Source organism: Saccopteryx leptura, chromosome 2 (genome assembly GCF_036850995.1).
Source record: "Saccopteryx leptura isolate mSacLep1 chromosome 2, mSacLep1_pri_phased_curated, whole genome shotgun sequence".
NCBI classification, from domain to species: domain Eukaryota; kingdom Metazoa; phylum Chordata; class Mammalia; order Chiroptera; family Emballonuridae; genus Saccopteryx; species Saccopteryx leptura.
The window spans coordinates 250,380,641-250,395,767 of NC_089504.1; the positions used below are offsets into that span (position 1 = coordinate 250,380,641).

Consider the following 15,127-nt stretch of genomic DNA (forward strand, 5'->3'; position numbering starts at 1 on the left):
CATGCTCTGCAGCTGAGCACGCCTGACTCAATGGGAATTTGGACCGGCCTATCATGGGTTCTAAGGGAAATCGGAGGACACCACGCCTGTGTGGAGCTGAGAGTTGAGGTCGGAAGATAGTGGCATCCCTTTCACAACCCCCCCCCCCAGCCATCCAGGGCCCCCAGCACTCACAGGGACAAGCCCTGGTGACCCAGATGACCTCAGCCCCACCTGACGAGGTTGGGCGGCCTGGCTCTGGGCCGGCAGACAGCCAGCCCTGTTTGTGCTGGTTCAGCCACCTGCTCCCGGGTGACTCACCTGGGTTTAGCCTGAAGGGTAAACCACAGGCCAAATCCTGCTGGGAACCCTCTTTGTGAACCCCAAGTCTGCCAGCCCACAAACAGTAATTAAAGCATCCCAACCCCTGCTCGGTACCTATAATTAAGCTCACTTCACAAAGAGGGAAACTGAGGCAGAGAGCTACATAACCGCCATGTTGCGACTGGGCGGTCCCCCTCCCCCCAGTGATCTCGTCTCCGTGTCTCGCCCAGACGTGGGCGATCCCTTGGGTGACACCCCAGGAGCTGGGTTGGCCATTGTCCCTGTCAGCCCAGAGACCACGGCCACGGTGAAAGTGGACACAGGGGCCCATGGAAAAGCAGACCGCAGGAGTCCCGTCCACGGGACAGGGGTTGCCCGCTGGTGGCCTGGTCCGTGGCTAGACGTGGAGATCTCGAGAAGCTCAAAGTTCGGTTTTTAGGGGAAAATGGTACTATGTTTTAACATTGGCCAATCAAGTCAGATTTCTTCAAAAACACAGCATGGATCCAACAGAGCCTGGGTGTAGGGTGGAGTCCACCCTGACGACACAGAGTGAGACCACGTAGCTCGACAGACGTGACCCGGCAGAAATGTCACGCGGGTCACATCCGGAATGTCACATCTCCCAGCAGCCACTTTTTAGAACCTAAAGGGAAAGAGGTCCAGTGGAGGGTGAGTGCATCTCAGTCAACCTGTTTGGTTACAGTGACACTCCCCTAGTGTTTGTCACTGTCACTCAGGTTGAAATTCACATGATGCGAATTTACCGAAAAGGCAGCCCAGTGCGTTCCTCCCGCCCTGTCCCCCACTGGGGACCTCATGCTAGGGGGAATAGGGGTCACTCAACACATGCGCACCGGCCCTAGCTGGGTGGCTCAGTGGATCAAGTGCCCAAGCGGTGCTATAGAGGTTGCAGGTTCTATCCCCAGTCTGGGCACGTACAAGAAGCAATCAATGAGCACGCAGCTAAATGAAGCAACTAAGTAGAACAAGTTGATCGCTTCCTCTCTCTCTCTCTCTCTCTCTCTCTTTCTCTCTCGCTCTCTCTCTTTCTCTCTCTCTCTCTGCACCTAACTAATCTGCATGGAAGGTCAAGTCAGGAAGAAATGTGCATGAGTGACAGCCACAGAGGTCTCAGTGAGGTGTCAGCACCTCCCGGGATTCTGGGAAGCTAGCTGTTCATGTGGGGCGGTACGGACCTGGTCCTGCAGGCAGGCAGTGGGCGTGGGGAGCAGAAACCATCCCCAACACCCTCCTAAACCTGGGCTCCGGGGCCTGGGCCGTCCTTCCCCACGAACAACGGCTTGTGCTGGCTTCCCACGCACAGCGCGGAGCACTTGCATTCACATGTCGCTGCGGCTGGCCCCATTGCTTCCTAAACCACATCAAACGCATCTTCCAGCCACACTTTTTCCTCCGTGAAACCTGAAGCCTTAAGTGGGCCCCGGGATTATGCTGGCAATTAGGCGGCTCCCGGCCCAGTGGATATGCATTCAGGCTGCCAAAGGCGGCTGAAACGTGCGCTTTCGCCCCCAGGGATGCTGGTGGTGGGCTCCTGTGTCCCGGGACACCGTGCTGTGATCCCGGCAGAACCATGTGCACACTGGCCTCGGGGCTTCTGTCTGTGGCCACAGAAATCTCGGCGCGGGAAACTCTGGAACTTCTTCGCGCCCCTGGTTTCAATCCCACCCTCTGCACAGCCACCGAGCCCAGGAAGCAGCTCACCAAATCACCACCTGAGGACCAAAAGGGTAGCTGCCTGGCCTTCTCCCGGGGGAAGATGCAGCCACTGTAGTCAAACCGCGCCACCCCTGATTCGCTGCCCTGGCCAGCCCTGGAGGACTGAGGGACTCTGAGGGACACAGCAGACCCAACCCCCCGTGCCCCTCCAGGCACCAGGGGCATCGTCGTCTGCGGTGCCAAACGGGTCCGAACCCCTCGCCCCCCCTCCCCCAGCCTCTGTCCAAACTTCAACCTTTATGTTCCCAGAGACGGGAACCTTTTTTGATTGAAGCCAATCAGAGTTGGGTGTTGTCACTTACCAATGCAACAAATTACAAATGCAGTAATGCTAACTAATGCAACAAATTACAAATGCAGTAATGCTAACTAATGCAACAAATTACAAATGCAGTAATGCTAACTAATGCAACAAATTACAAATGCAGTAATACTAACAGATACCAACATTTGGGGGGGTGGCTATGCTAGGTTCTGTGATAAGCTTTTCTCATGCATTATATCATTTAACCCTCTTAATAACCTCTTCTGGACACAAGTTCCATCTTACACACAGAGGGCAGATGCCCAGAAAGGTTGAATAACATACCCAAGGCTGCCTGCAAGGGAGCTGCCAACCCTCCTGTGAGCTAGGGGTTGATTGAGCCTGCCAGGGGCACTCGGTTCAAGGGAATGGATTTGGGGACCCCTGGGCACATTGGAGGGGGCAGCCCTCCCTCCAGGCAGACACAGGCCAGGGGGAGGAAGTATGGGGGAGTTGGATGGAAGCCCCCTGCACCCCCATTGCTGAGTGCCTTGTGGGGGTGGCATTCTCACACCTGAAGGGGGCCCTGGCTACCCCACATGCACATGTCACCCCGCCCCGCCAGGCCTGGACCCCCACAGCCTCCATCACAGGGGACACCTCCTTTGTACGCCATCCCCGCTACTACTGCCCACCCCCGGGGGAATCTAAGGAGGCCTGTCAATATGCTGAAATTATTTTCTATTTGTAATTATTATCTAGTCTTTCAAGAAGAAGGAGAAAACATAATATTTTCTAATAGTCAAGGAAAAATAAACACAGGATGAGGTTCCTGTTGGGGCGGACCCAGCTGATGGTCTGGGGCACCTTCCACGCCTTCCAGCCATCAACAGGGCACAAGCTGCGTTCGGACATCAGTGTAGAAAAAAGCATCATCACAGGACCCCCTGAGAGAAGGCCATGCATCCTGGGAATGCCCGAATGATCAAGTGAATTCTGCTTCAAGGTGAGATTTTTAGTATAGGTGTACTCAAAATCTAATTCTGAAACTGAATTCGTATCTTAGATTATATATGCGTGTGTCTATATCATATTTAGATGTATTACAGAGAGAGGGAATGAAGGGGGGGGGAGAGAGAGAGAGAGAGACTGACAAACCAACAAACAGATCCTGTCGGTGGAAGAGAAATATCCTTCTCGGTGAGGTTAGGGTTCAGCTGCAAGAGTCGTAATGAAGGCCTTCCCGAGTCATACTGTAGGAAATAAGGCTGAAATGTACACAAGAACAACAGGGAGAGGTCCTGGCTGGTTAGCTCAGTTGGTTAGAGTGTCGTCCCGATACACCAAGGTCACAGGTTCAATCCCCAGTCAGGGCACATAGGGGGAAGCGACCAAGGAATGCATGAATAAGTGGAACAACAAATGAATGCTTCTCTCTCTCTCTCTCTCTCTCTCTCTCTCTCTCTGTTCCTTCTCTCTGTTCTCTCTAAAATCAATCAATCAATTAAAAAAAAATTAGAACCAAACTGTCTTCCCGGCTTAGTGTCCTTTTGCCCTTGAGTTGTCACTGACCATGAGCGAAATGACTGTCTCTTCTCCCGCAGTGAAACAGGAGGGAGAGGAGACCCATCTCCGAAAGAGAGCAGCTAGTCCGCGCTGCGTTCTGGATCTGTGCTGGGAAGAGAGATAATCTGGCTGGGGAGTAGGGGGCACTCGGAGGGGAGGGGGGCTGCGCTGTGAACTCCGCAACCATCCTGCCCAAGAAACAGGCTGAGGATATCCGTCCACGGGAGGATGGGGACCCTGCAGCTGTTTTCGCCGGAAGGACCCCATTTTGCTTCCAACTCAGCAGAGAACCTCCAACCTGTCACCTGCTGTCTCCTGTTTAAATTAGAAGAAGGAGAGAGACGCTGGGAGCTGGCACTTCAATTGGGAAGAAAAAGGACTTGTAAGCTGCTGCTTTTAGCGAACCACCGTCCCCTCGAGCCTGCAAAGGCAAAGGAAGAATCCCACAAAGAAACGCAGATGGCCTGGGAGCTCACGGCCTGATTTACGCCACACAGTTCCCGTGCACGTGCCAGATGGGTGCTGAGTGCTGCAGGAGTCGTCTCCCAGAACCCCCCACCCCCGGACCTTGCAGAGGAGGTGCTGGTATTATCCTCGCTTGGTAGCAAAGCCCAGAGAGGGTAAGTAACAAGCCTGAGGTTGCACAGCCGTGGACAAGGCCAGTGTTTCCTCCGCCTTGTCCTCATCATTTGTGACCCTAGAGAATCTGTTCCAACGCCAGAAAGCAGAGAGAGGCGACAGGAAAGTGGCAGACGCTTCCCTGTCCTGGCCGTCACCTTGCTACAGGTTGCGGACAGACACCCAGCTGGGCCCCTCCCTGGGCATCCAGACGCACAGACATTGGCTGGCTGTGTATCTGCAGTGGAGAGGCAGGCAGGCAGGCAGGCAACGCTGGGCAGGATTGCAGCCTATGCTGGCTTTGAATCCTGCTTCTGTCCCTTGTCTGCCATGTGGCCTCACCCGAGTTACCCAGACACCAAAGCTTGCATTTCCTTGTCCCCAAAATGGGGCTCTTCCCTGGCTTCCTTCCTGGGGTGGCCATGAGGGGTCCCTGAGCCATTTCATAGGACAGCTGAGAACGTGGTCCAGTGCCCAGCTGGCTCTGCCCTCATTAGCATCCGAGTGACTTCCTGATACCTTGTTGGCCTGCGTACTTTGGTCCTCACTCTGTCACCTCCCGAACCCCTGCTCGCCTTCTGTCCTCGTTGCATGTCAGCGACGAGGACAGCTGCTAACTCGGGACACCCTCGCCCTGTCAAGACTTCTCAGGAACCACGGCGTCATCCTCATCCTGTGCTGTGAGGTTGGACCCCATGGGTCCCGTTTCTCAGATGAGGAGACTGAGGCACAGAGCCAGGAAAGGAACTCACCCCAGGTGACCCGTAGCTAGAACCAGGGAGGAGGGGCTCAGAGGCAGTTCCACACGACTCAGCCCCACAGGGCTGCCCAGTGCGTGTGGCTCAGGCCCTGTATCCCAGGCTCAGCCAACATAATGAGGTCACAAGGGGGAGCACAGCTCTGTCCTGCTAAGGCAGGAGAAGGTGGTGGGTGTCCTCCACTCTGCCCCTCGTTAGCCGGCCCTCCCTCACCTGTGCGGGGCTGCTGCCCATGTTGGGGGTACGGGGGGTGTGGGAGGGGGAGGGGTGACCTCTTTCTGAGCCTCCCCGTGGCCTGTGTCCTAGGGACACAGGCAATGAAAGGGTCCCCGGGCTGGTGGGTGGGGGGAGGGACAACTCAGAGGGAAAACACATGGGAAGGTGAGTAATTAAATCAGTGGAGACCACACAGTCACCACGGGAGGGGGACAAAGACGCAAAGCAATTCCATCGAAAAACAAAGTTTGATCTCACATCGGGTGACCTCATTTCCGATAGATTGTTCCTCGGACATGTTTGGAATATCAATGTGCGCGCACACACAGACACACACACTTCTGTCCCATTCTGGAATTCCATGTATGTACACACACACACACACACACACACACACACCACACACACCATCCTTCGGGAAACAGCCCAACACAGAATCCCAGGTCGAAGGGCCTTTCCTAGGGGCCAGCTTTGCCACAGGTTAAGGGTCAACACGTTTGTGGATCAGACCAGACCTGCGCTAACCCTTCCTATATTTTAAGCAGATAACGTCCCTGTAATTTGGGAAGCACTTATATCTCTGGCTGGGCGTGCCTTGTCTCAACCCCCTTCCCCTCTCTCTCTCTCTCTCTTTTTTTTTTTTTTTTTGTCTGTTTGTTGTTGTTGCCATTGTGGGTTAAGATGAAAAGAAAAAGAAACACTGTATCTTTAAATGAGGAGGCTCTGAAGAATGGAGCCGGGCAGTGAAAAGGCTAATGCACTGTGGAGGAGTTTAATCTAATTTAGTTGGAGGGTGTCTGTCTGCCGTGTTGTTTTTTTTTGGGGGGGGGGGGAGTGTGGGAATAGAGGACAGAAGCTGCCCCCTTCAATGGTCCCCCCTGCGCCAGAAGCAGTGGGGAGCCCCGTCTCCACCACTGATCCAAAGCCAGGCTTGAAAGGGAGATTAGAGACGAGCTCTGATTTGCAATTCACACGAAGGCACCCCGTGGAACCTTTGGTCATATTTCAAACCCCATTCCAAGGGAAGGAGGCCTTAAAAGAGCAGCCTAAATTGTGTTGGAGGGGCCAGCCCCCTCTAGCCATCCATTTCATGATGGGGGGCTGGGGGGGAAAGGTGGCTTTGTGTGTTTGTTTGTTTGCCCCTCAGTGCGCTGCTCCCTCCAACCAACGTCTTTTTTAGGTGCAATTAAAAGTTTCTATATCTGACGTATTTGCTGCAACTTGCACCGGGTCCGGGGCAGGGGGCTCCTCCCGTGCACTTTCTTTAGAGAGCATCACGCTCATCACAGGGCTGGAAGTGTTTCCCTTAGAGAAAAATGTGGGGTGGGGGTGGGGTGGGGGGGCACGATGAGCATGCCTCCTTCGTCAGAAAATAGAATTTTCCATGCTTGTTTTTTTTTCTTTCTTTCTTTTTTAAATCTGATAATAAGTTTCTGCAGAAACGTTAACACAAGATGAGGTCAGGAGAACGAGTGCCTGTTCTCACCAGAGACCCCTCCCTGTGCCTCCTAGGAAGCAGATCACATTTCATTCCTACCCGGCAGGAGAACTGGAGAATTGGGGGATGTCCTTGACGAAACATAGGAAGATAAAAGGAGAAACACAATCCTCGCCTCCCTGGACGGCCCAGAGACCATCCAAAGGGGGCGCTGCTGGAAAAGCGCCGACATTGTAACCTGAACCCCCCCCCCTTTTTTTTTTATCTTCCACTTGACCAACACGATCCCTGGGTCTTTTTAACGAGGGTTCCCTGATAATGCCCACATTCGCTCTTCCCGTGAGCTTGTACGGTGCTAACTCGAAAGGTTTCATTTCCTTCTGTGGCTGAAACTGTCAGTATGTACTTTCTCTATTTTTATTTTTATTTTAGAGAGATTACACGGGCTTTCTCTAATCTCATTACAGGTAATAAAACAAAACCTGGAGAGGGCTTATAGTTGCCATTGACTATAACATCACAGGCACAGCCACAACTTTGACTCTCGGCAACACCCCTATAAACGTTATTTTCATACTTCTGACTTTGCCCGAAATGGAATGAGACTCTGCCTCTCCTTCTGCCTACTTGAAGGAGAGAATATTTACTTCTCGTTCAAACTCTTCCCTGAAAAGTGCTCTTTCAAAAACCTTATCCTTTCCTGAGAGAAAGAGCCCGAGAACTTGGATGTAGCAAATGATCAAGAGTCAAATTTTCCAAGGTATGTATAGATATAGACATAGACATATTTTTTTAGATGATGGGGGTTTGTAAAAAAAAAAAAGTAGAAAGGAAGAAAAGAAATATCCCTTGTCCCTGCATGTGATTTGAAATCATGTTTAATTATAAAGTTTCATTAAAAACCTTTGCTTGGAATTTTAGAGGCCTAATAAGATTTCCATTAATTTAAACATATCACTATTCCCACGACAGCCCCCAAATGCTTTCCCTGGCCTCTTTCATCCGTGGTTAAATATGTAAATAAAATGTCTAAAGTCATTCTTCAAAGAAGACAAAAGAAAAAAGGGCTGAGGGGGAAAGACAGCCATAAAATTCCTCCCAATTCTCCATAACATTTGCCAGAGGGGGGCCGGTTGGCAGCCCCAGAGAGCAGCAGGGGACCCGGCCCTCTCCTCAGAATCACACATCTCCACCCCACCCCCAGCCCCAGCGCATATACACACACACACACAGGAAAATAAAATAAAATAAAAATATCTTTTCAGCTGGAGCCATCAAACGGCCCCTTTCATTTATTAGTTACAGAGCTATCTGGCACCGGCTGATTTCTCAGAGAGCCCTCTTTTTCTTTTTCTTTTTTTTCCCCGAGAATAATGTCTATTTGTCGGTTTCCCCTGTCTCGGTTGGGCCTGGAGAGCAGCACTTCTGCTGATGTTCTTTTTTTAAAAATTAAAAAAAAAAAAAAAAAAAAACAAAAACGAGAGAAGAAAGCCATGTAAAGTGGTGAAAGCTAAAAATAATGGGTCTGAACACGACTGAATTAAAACAAGACATAAAAGATCAATTAGGAGGCGCTGCTCGGGGCGTGTACACCCTGCTCCTGGTGTCTGGCAGTCTCCCTGCAACTCTTGCACAATGATTTTTTCCCAATGGTTTATGGAAAAAAAAAAAGGAAAAGTCGTGGCAGAAGCAGGGGCGGGGGGGGGGGGGGGGGGTACCATGCCCAGTGAAGGATCTTGGCAAGGGACATTCTAGGACAGCCAACTGATGATGTCCACCGAGTCTTATTTAACTTAAAGTCTGAAAGTAACTCACTACACTGAAACAAACTGACCAGCAGGAAAAGCCAATGATTATCATAAGGAAAACGGCAGCTGCGTTGAGAAAGCTTTGTGGTTTTTTTCACTCCAGAAGTAATAGCTCAGCAGACGAGGGTTGTTCTGACTTTGTGAGTATATCTTTTCCATCTTTCTCTTCACTCCAACTTACTCCAGCTTCCCGCAACATGTCCTACCAACATCCGGCATCCAGGGACAATGAATGATTCAGGCCCAATGGCCAACCTGCTTATATTAGTTCTAGGACCCTCGGCATGTACCCAACCTCAGTCTTCTCAGTGTTTGCTGGATGGATGGATGGATGGATGGATGGATGGATGGATGGAAGGAAGGAAGGAAGGGAGGGAGGAAGGATAGATGATGGATGGATACATGATGAATGGATAAATGATGGATGGATGGATAGATGGATGATGAATGAATGAGAGATGGATGGATGGATGGATGGATGGCTAGATAAATGGATGATGGATGGGTGGATAGGTGGATGGCTGCCTGGCTGGCTGGCTGGGTGGATGTGTGGGTGGGTAGGTGGGTGGGTGGATGGATGGATGGACTGAAGGAAGGGTGAAGGAGTAGATATGTGAGGTCTCCCGAGTTTCTTAAAGATGTAAAATCCTATGACTTGTTTGAAATAAAAGCCAATACTCAAAACAACCTTCTCAGAGGAAGTGGCCCACTTCTGCCACAACTGACAGAAGCTCCCCAGAGGAGGAAGAGTGCCAAGCAGGAGCTTCTGCTCCCCCTGCAGCTTCCTGGAGACACCTGGCAGAATCCACAGAATCTCGCACTCAGGGCCAGCACTGACTCTAGGGGGTGTCCGAAAGCCCTGCACCCCTCTCCAGTGTTATCTGAGGATGGAAGGAGGGAAAAACCAGGCCGCTGCTCTGACCTCACCTCCCACCTGGTAAAGCCCTTCAACTGCTCCTACAGCTGAGACCCAGGGAGTTTCAGAAGAAATTAAATAGATCCTGGCCTCAAAGGGCGTCTGAGAGAAGAGAGGAGGCCACCTCCCAGGGGTACTGTTTATTTAAGGGTTAATACGCGAAGGAAGGTGAAGCGCTTGGCAACATTCTTTGCAGGCAAGCCCTGGGTGTGCGCAGCCCCCTGCGCACACGCCCTGTGCACTGGAAAGAGGCGGGAGGGGGGGGGCGGTGTGGTGTCCTAAGTGATTTTATCACAAACTGGCCCCAAGCCGAGGGGAGGGGGTGAACTAAGGGTCTTAGTCTAGGAAGCTCGCTCCACTTTCTATGAAAACTGAGTGTCGTGGGCCCCTCCCCAGGGAATTGGGGACCTCGGGGAGCAGTTGACCCAACGTCCTTCCACTTCTTACCCTCAACTGCGCATCACCTTACGAGTCTGTAGCCAAGAAGGGCGCAGGCCCGGCAAATCACTCGCCAAATAATATAAATACCCGACGAACGAATGACTTCCTATAATAAATAAACTCAGCCGCCTAGAAGAAATCACCAGCCCTGCCTGGCGCGAGGCCCCTCAACTCCGCGACTTTGATGGGGGCGGGAGTCACCATTATACAAGCCAAGCCCCCACTTCCCAGGGATGGAAGGGGGGAGCAGTAAGAGTCCCAGGAGGCGTCCTGCCCCTCCCCCTTCCTGCCTTCTTGGCCGAGACCTCGCTAGAGCGGCCCTAAAATCTGGATTCCCAGAGCCCCTCCCCCCGGCCCTTCGCTCTTCTCTTTGAAATTTCAAAGGAAGGCCCTCCCCGGAGCCGGAGCCCCGAGCGCAGGCCTGGCGACTTCCAGCCTCAGGACGGTGCGAGCAGGTTTACAAGCTAAAGGGCCACTTTATGGCCAAGGCTATAAAACGCAAATCCCACCTCGCTTTGAAAGCGCCCTCTGCCCGGGACCCACCATAAAAACCAGGGAAGATGCGCCCCCAGCGCCCTGCTGAGGGCACCCCACCCCCTTCTCCAGCCAGTCTCCGAACTTCCAATGACCTCGGCGCCCTTGGGGTTCGCCAGGAAAGGGGGCGCAGTCAGGAGGCGGCGAGAGGCACAGGGTGTCGGGGACAATCCTGAGGGGTTCCCCGGAAAGGGGGCGCGGGCGGAAGGCGGCGAGAGCAAAGTTGGAGGCCGGCGGAGACAGGGCGAAGGAGCAGCGGGCCGGACATACGGAGGCGCCAGGCGGGGAGTCCGGGCCGAGTGGCGGCGCAGGAGGGACAGCGCCGTGCCCCGCGGGGCCGGGAGCCCGCGGCGGGACGCGAGAGCAGGCGGCCCCGCCGCCCCGCTTTTTCATGCAAAGCAGCGGCGGAGGCGGGGCGTGCGCCCGGGGGCGGGGCCTGTCACCGCTCAGCTTTTTCCCTTTTGCCTTTTTACTCGTCTTCTCACCCCCGGACGCAAACCTCGAAACAGCTGCGGTTGGGCCGGGCCGAGGCCGGCGCGGGGGTGGGGTGGGGAGAAGCCACGGCGCGCTGGCCCGGCCACCGAGCGCCCGCGCCGCCCGCCCGCTCCGGACGTGCCACCCGGGCGCCCCCAGAAGAGGCCAAAGTTTGCCGGCAGAGACTCGCAGTGCGCGCCGGCCGCCGCGCCGAGGGCTCCGGGGCTCCCCTCGCCTCCCGGTATTGTTCGCCAACTTTGCTCCTCTGCTCCTCGGCCCCACCTCGGCTGAGGCCGGGCGCGGGGAGCAGGGCCAGGCTGGGCGGGCATGGGCGGGGGCCCGGGCCGGGACGCGGAGCCGGGGCCAGCAGCCCGAGCCCGGGAGCGGCGGCTCTGAGGGGAGCAGACCTCCCCGCGAGGGCGCCTCCGACGCCACCATGCAGTGCCCGGGTCCCCGCCTGTGGCTGGTCCTGCAGGTGATGGGGTCGTGCGCCGCCATCAGCTCCATGGACATGGAGCGCCCGGGAGACGGCAAGTGCCAGCCTATCGAGATCCCGATGTGCAAGGACATCGGCTACAACATGACCCGCATGCCCAACCTGATGGGCCACGAGAACCAGCGCGAGGCCGCCATCCAGCTGCACGAGTTCGCGCCGCTGGTGGAGTACGGGTGCCACGGCCACCTCCGCTTCTTCCTGTGCTCGCTGTACGCGCCCATGTGCACCGAGCAGGTCTCCACCCCTATCCCCGCCTGCCGGGTCATGTGCGAGCAGGCCCGGCTCAAGTGCTCGCCGATCATGGAGCAGTTCAACTTCAAGTGGCCCGACTCGCTGGATTGCAGCAAACTCCCCAACAAAAACGACCCCAATTACCTGTGCATGGAAGCGCCCAACAACGGCTCCGACGAACCAGCCCGCGGCTCTGGCCTGTTCCCGCCGCTCTTCCGGCCGCAGAGGCCCGCGGGCGCGCAGGAGCACTCGCTGAAGGATGGGGGCCCAGGGCGCGCCGGCTGCGCCAACCCAGGCAAGTTCCACCACGTGGAGAAGAGCGCGTCGTGCGCACCACTCTGCACGCCGGGCGTGGACGTGTACTGGAGCCGTGACGACAAGCGCTTCGCTGTGGTCTGGCTGGCCGTGTGGTCCGTTCTCTGCTTCTTCTCCAGCGCCTTCACGGTGCTCACCTTCCTCATCGACCCCGACCGCTTTCGCTACCCGGAGCGCCCCATCATTTTCCTCTCCATGTGCTACTGCGTGTCCTCGTTGGGTTACATCATCCGCCTCTTCGCGGGCGCGGAGAGCATCGCCTGCGACCGGGACAGCGGGCAGCTCTATGTCATCCAGGAGGGGCTGGAGAGCACGGGCTGCACCCTGGTCTTTCTGGTCCTCTACTACTTCGGCATGGCCAGCTCGCTCTGGTGGGTGATCCTCACGCTCACCTGGTTCCTGGCCGCTGGCAAGAAGTGGGGCCACGAGGCCATTGAGGCCAACAGTAGCTACTTTCACCTGGCGGCCTGGGCCATCCCGGCCGTGAAGACCATCCTCATCCTGGTAATGCGCCGGGTGGCGGGGGACGAGCTCACCGGTGTCTGCTACGTGGGCAGCATGGACGTGAACGCGCTCACGGGCTTCGTCCTCATCCCCTTGGCCTGTTACCTCATCCTTGGCACTTCCTTCATCCTCTCGGGCTTCGTGGCTCTTTTCCACATCCGCAGGGTGATGAAGACGGGTGGGGAGAACACGGACAAACTGGAGAAGCTGATGGTGAGGATCGGGGTGTTTTCCGTGCTGTACACCGTGCCGGCCACCTGTGTGATCGCCTGTTACTTTTACGAACGCCTTAACATGGAGTACTGGAAACTGCTGGCCGCGCAGCGCAAGTGCCGGGTTAACAACCAGACCAAGAGCCTGGACTGCCTGATGGCCGCGTCCATCCCGGCCGTGGAGATCTTCCTGGTGAAGATTTTCATGCTGCTGGTGGTGGGCATCACCAGCGGCGTCTGGATCTGGACGGCCAAGACGCTGCAGTCCTGGCGCACAGTCTGCAGCCGCCGGTTCAAAAAGAAGAACCGGAGGAAACCAGCTAGCGTCATCACCCACAGTGGGATTTACAAAAAAGCTCAGCACCCCCCCAAAACGTACCTGGGGAAATATGAAATCCCTGCCCAGCCGCCCACCTGTGTGTGAACCAGCTGGGAAGGGTTGGGGGGTGGAGAGCTCGCACAGCCAGAATGTGGTGCTTTTCTTGGTTGGTTGGTTGTTGTTTTTTTGTTGTTGTTTTGTTTTGTTTTTTTAAATAAAGCTAAAAAAAAATTTTTAAAAAAGTTTTTACCCTTGAAATGCAAGATGCCCTAATACGCTGAATAAGTATAAAGTGCTCCAGGAAAGGTTGTTGTTGTGTTTGTTTTGATATCCAGAGAAGGAGAGCTAGCCCCTGCTTAAGTAGCCTCTTGTGTAACTAATTTGTGGTAAAGTAGTTGATTCGGCGTGCCCCCTCTGCCAGCCCCTCCTCCCACCCCACTCCACCACACGGGAAGAAAACTTTTGTTTAGAAGTTTCGGTCAATATACATCTGTGTGTGTGTGTTTGAGTTGGCTTTGCGAGCCATTTACAAATCAGAGAAGAGATAACTTGTTTGCAAATTAAAGGGCCTCTGCTGGGTTGCAGAGATAGAAGAGAAGGGAGAGAAACGGAATGAATCAGGCTTGAAGATCCCTCCGCAGCATGAGCCACCCCCTGGGGGCCCACCCTCATTAAGACTGCCCGAGGGACAGGGACTCCTGAGCAGACGGGAGGAGAGAGCAGGAGCTTGACAGCCCAGCACACTCGGGTGGGTTTGGCCTCCCAGTAGCTGGACTCCGGCCCCGAGCCTTCCCAAACGCTCTTTCCCCGGGACAGAAACTTCCACCAAAACCTCACGTTTGTCATAGGCCAACGTGTGCAATATACATTTTTTTTTTTACCCCCTCTTTCCATGAAAATAAAAAAAAAAAGAAAGAAACAAGTAAGTTCGCTGTCTTTATAAAGACAACAAAAGGAACCTTCTAACAAAAGAACGAGTGGCCCGGCCCTCCTCCAAAACCCCTCCGTGTTAACATTTTGTGGCTTTTTTAATGGAAACCAAGCCCCTGTTAGCTGGTTTGCACTGATTTGTGGAAGGGGGGGGGAGGAGGGGAAGAGGGGAGGGGAGCGGGATCATTCAAAAAGTCCCCCAAGGGCTTATTGACTCTTTCTATTGTTAAACAAATGATTCCATGAATAGATCAAGAAGCCCCGGCCTAACAGCAAGTTTAGCCACCCCCACCGCCACCGCGGGAGGGAGCAGGCCTGCTTGTGCGTTTGTGTCCTCGGTATCTTGCCTGTTCCACTATTTCATCCAGAATAAACTGTGTTCTTCAGTTTGGTGCTGGCCCCTGGTGCGTGGAGGGAGAAGAGAGGACACTTTCTCCCCCCGTCCACTTCCCTGGCATCTGCTTCCTGACTGTGGCCTGCATGTAGAGATTGTGACTGACCGGGCAGATGGGCAGTCCTGGGCGGGCGGGGGCCGGGCAGGATCATTTCATTTCGAGTTTCAGAGGAGTTGCATGCAGGACATGGGCCAGGCTGGTAGCTGGGCTCTGTGGCTCTGGGCAGCTGGGAGGGAGGGCCTGGTTTGGGGCTACATTCTGCTCATCTCTGCAGGGTGGGGGAGGATTTGGAGGGCCAGCCAGTGAAGAGAATGAGCTGTGGAGTTGTTCACCCAAAAACCTGTGTACTCTTGTGAATCAATGCCACCCCCATTCAATTTCATTTCTAAATTTTAAAAATAATAACAGTAAAGAAAAAAAGAAAAGATCTTCAAAAACTTTCCTAGCCATTTCCTAGAAAATGGACCGAAATCTTTTTTTTTTTTTTTTTTTTCAGAACAAATGGACACGGGAACCTGAGGTGCCCCACCACTAACAAAACCACATGCCCCAGAAAAGAAAAAAAAATTAGAATGAGTCCTATTCAGGTGACTCTCCAAGGTCAAACTGCACCTGGACAGAGGGTCAGTCCAAAGCACGCTGACTCTGCAGTGACCCCAAGCCAGGGAC

The 15,127-nt window shown here is 54.2% G+C and overlaps 1 protein-coding gene across 1 annotated transcript; it reads left to right on the plus strand.

Moving 5' to 3' along the window:
* The first annotated feature begins 10,700 nt into the window (after window positions 1-10,700).
* FZD10 (frizzled class receptor 10) lies at window positions 10,701-13,711 on the plus strand. The gene has a single exon (XM_066371189.1). The coding sequence runs from the start codon at window positions 10,974-10,976 to the stop codon at window positions 13,236-13,238; it is 2,265 nt and encodes a 754-aa protein (XP_066227286.1). The 5' UTR covers window positions 10,701-10,973; the 3' UTR covers window positions 13,239-13,711.
* Window positions 13,712-15,127: the final 1,416 nt, after the last annotated feature.

Bases quoted from the DNA above. Each gene is read 5' to 3' on its own strand.
- FZD10 (XM_066371189.1), top strand. From the start codon at position 10,974: ATGCAAAGCAGCGGCGGAGGCGGGGCGTGCGCCCGGGGGCGGGGCCTG.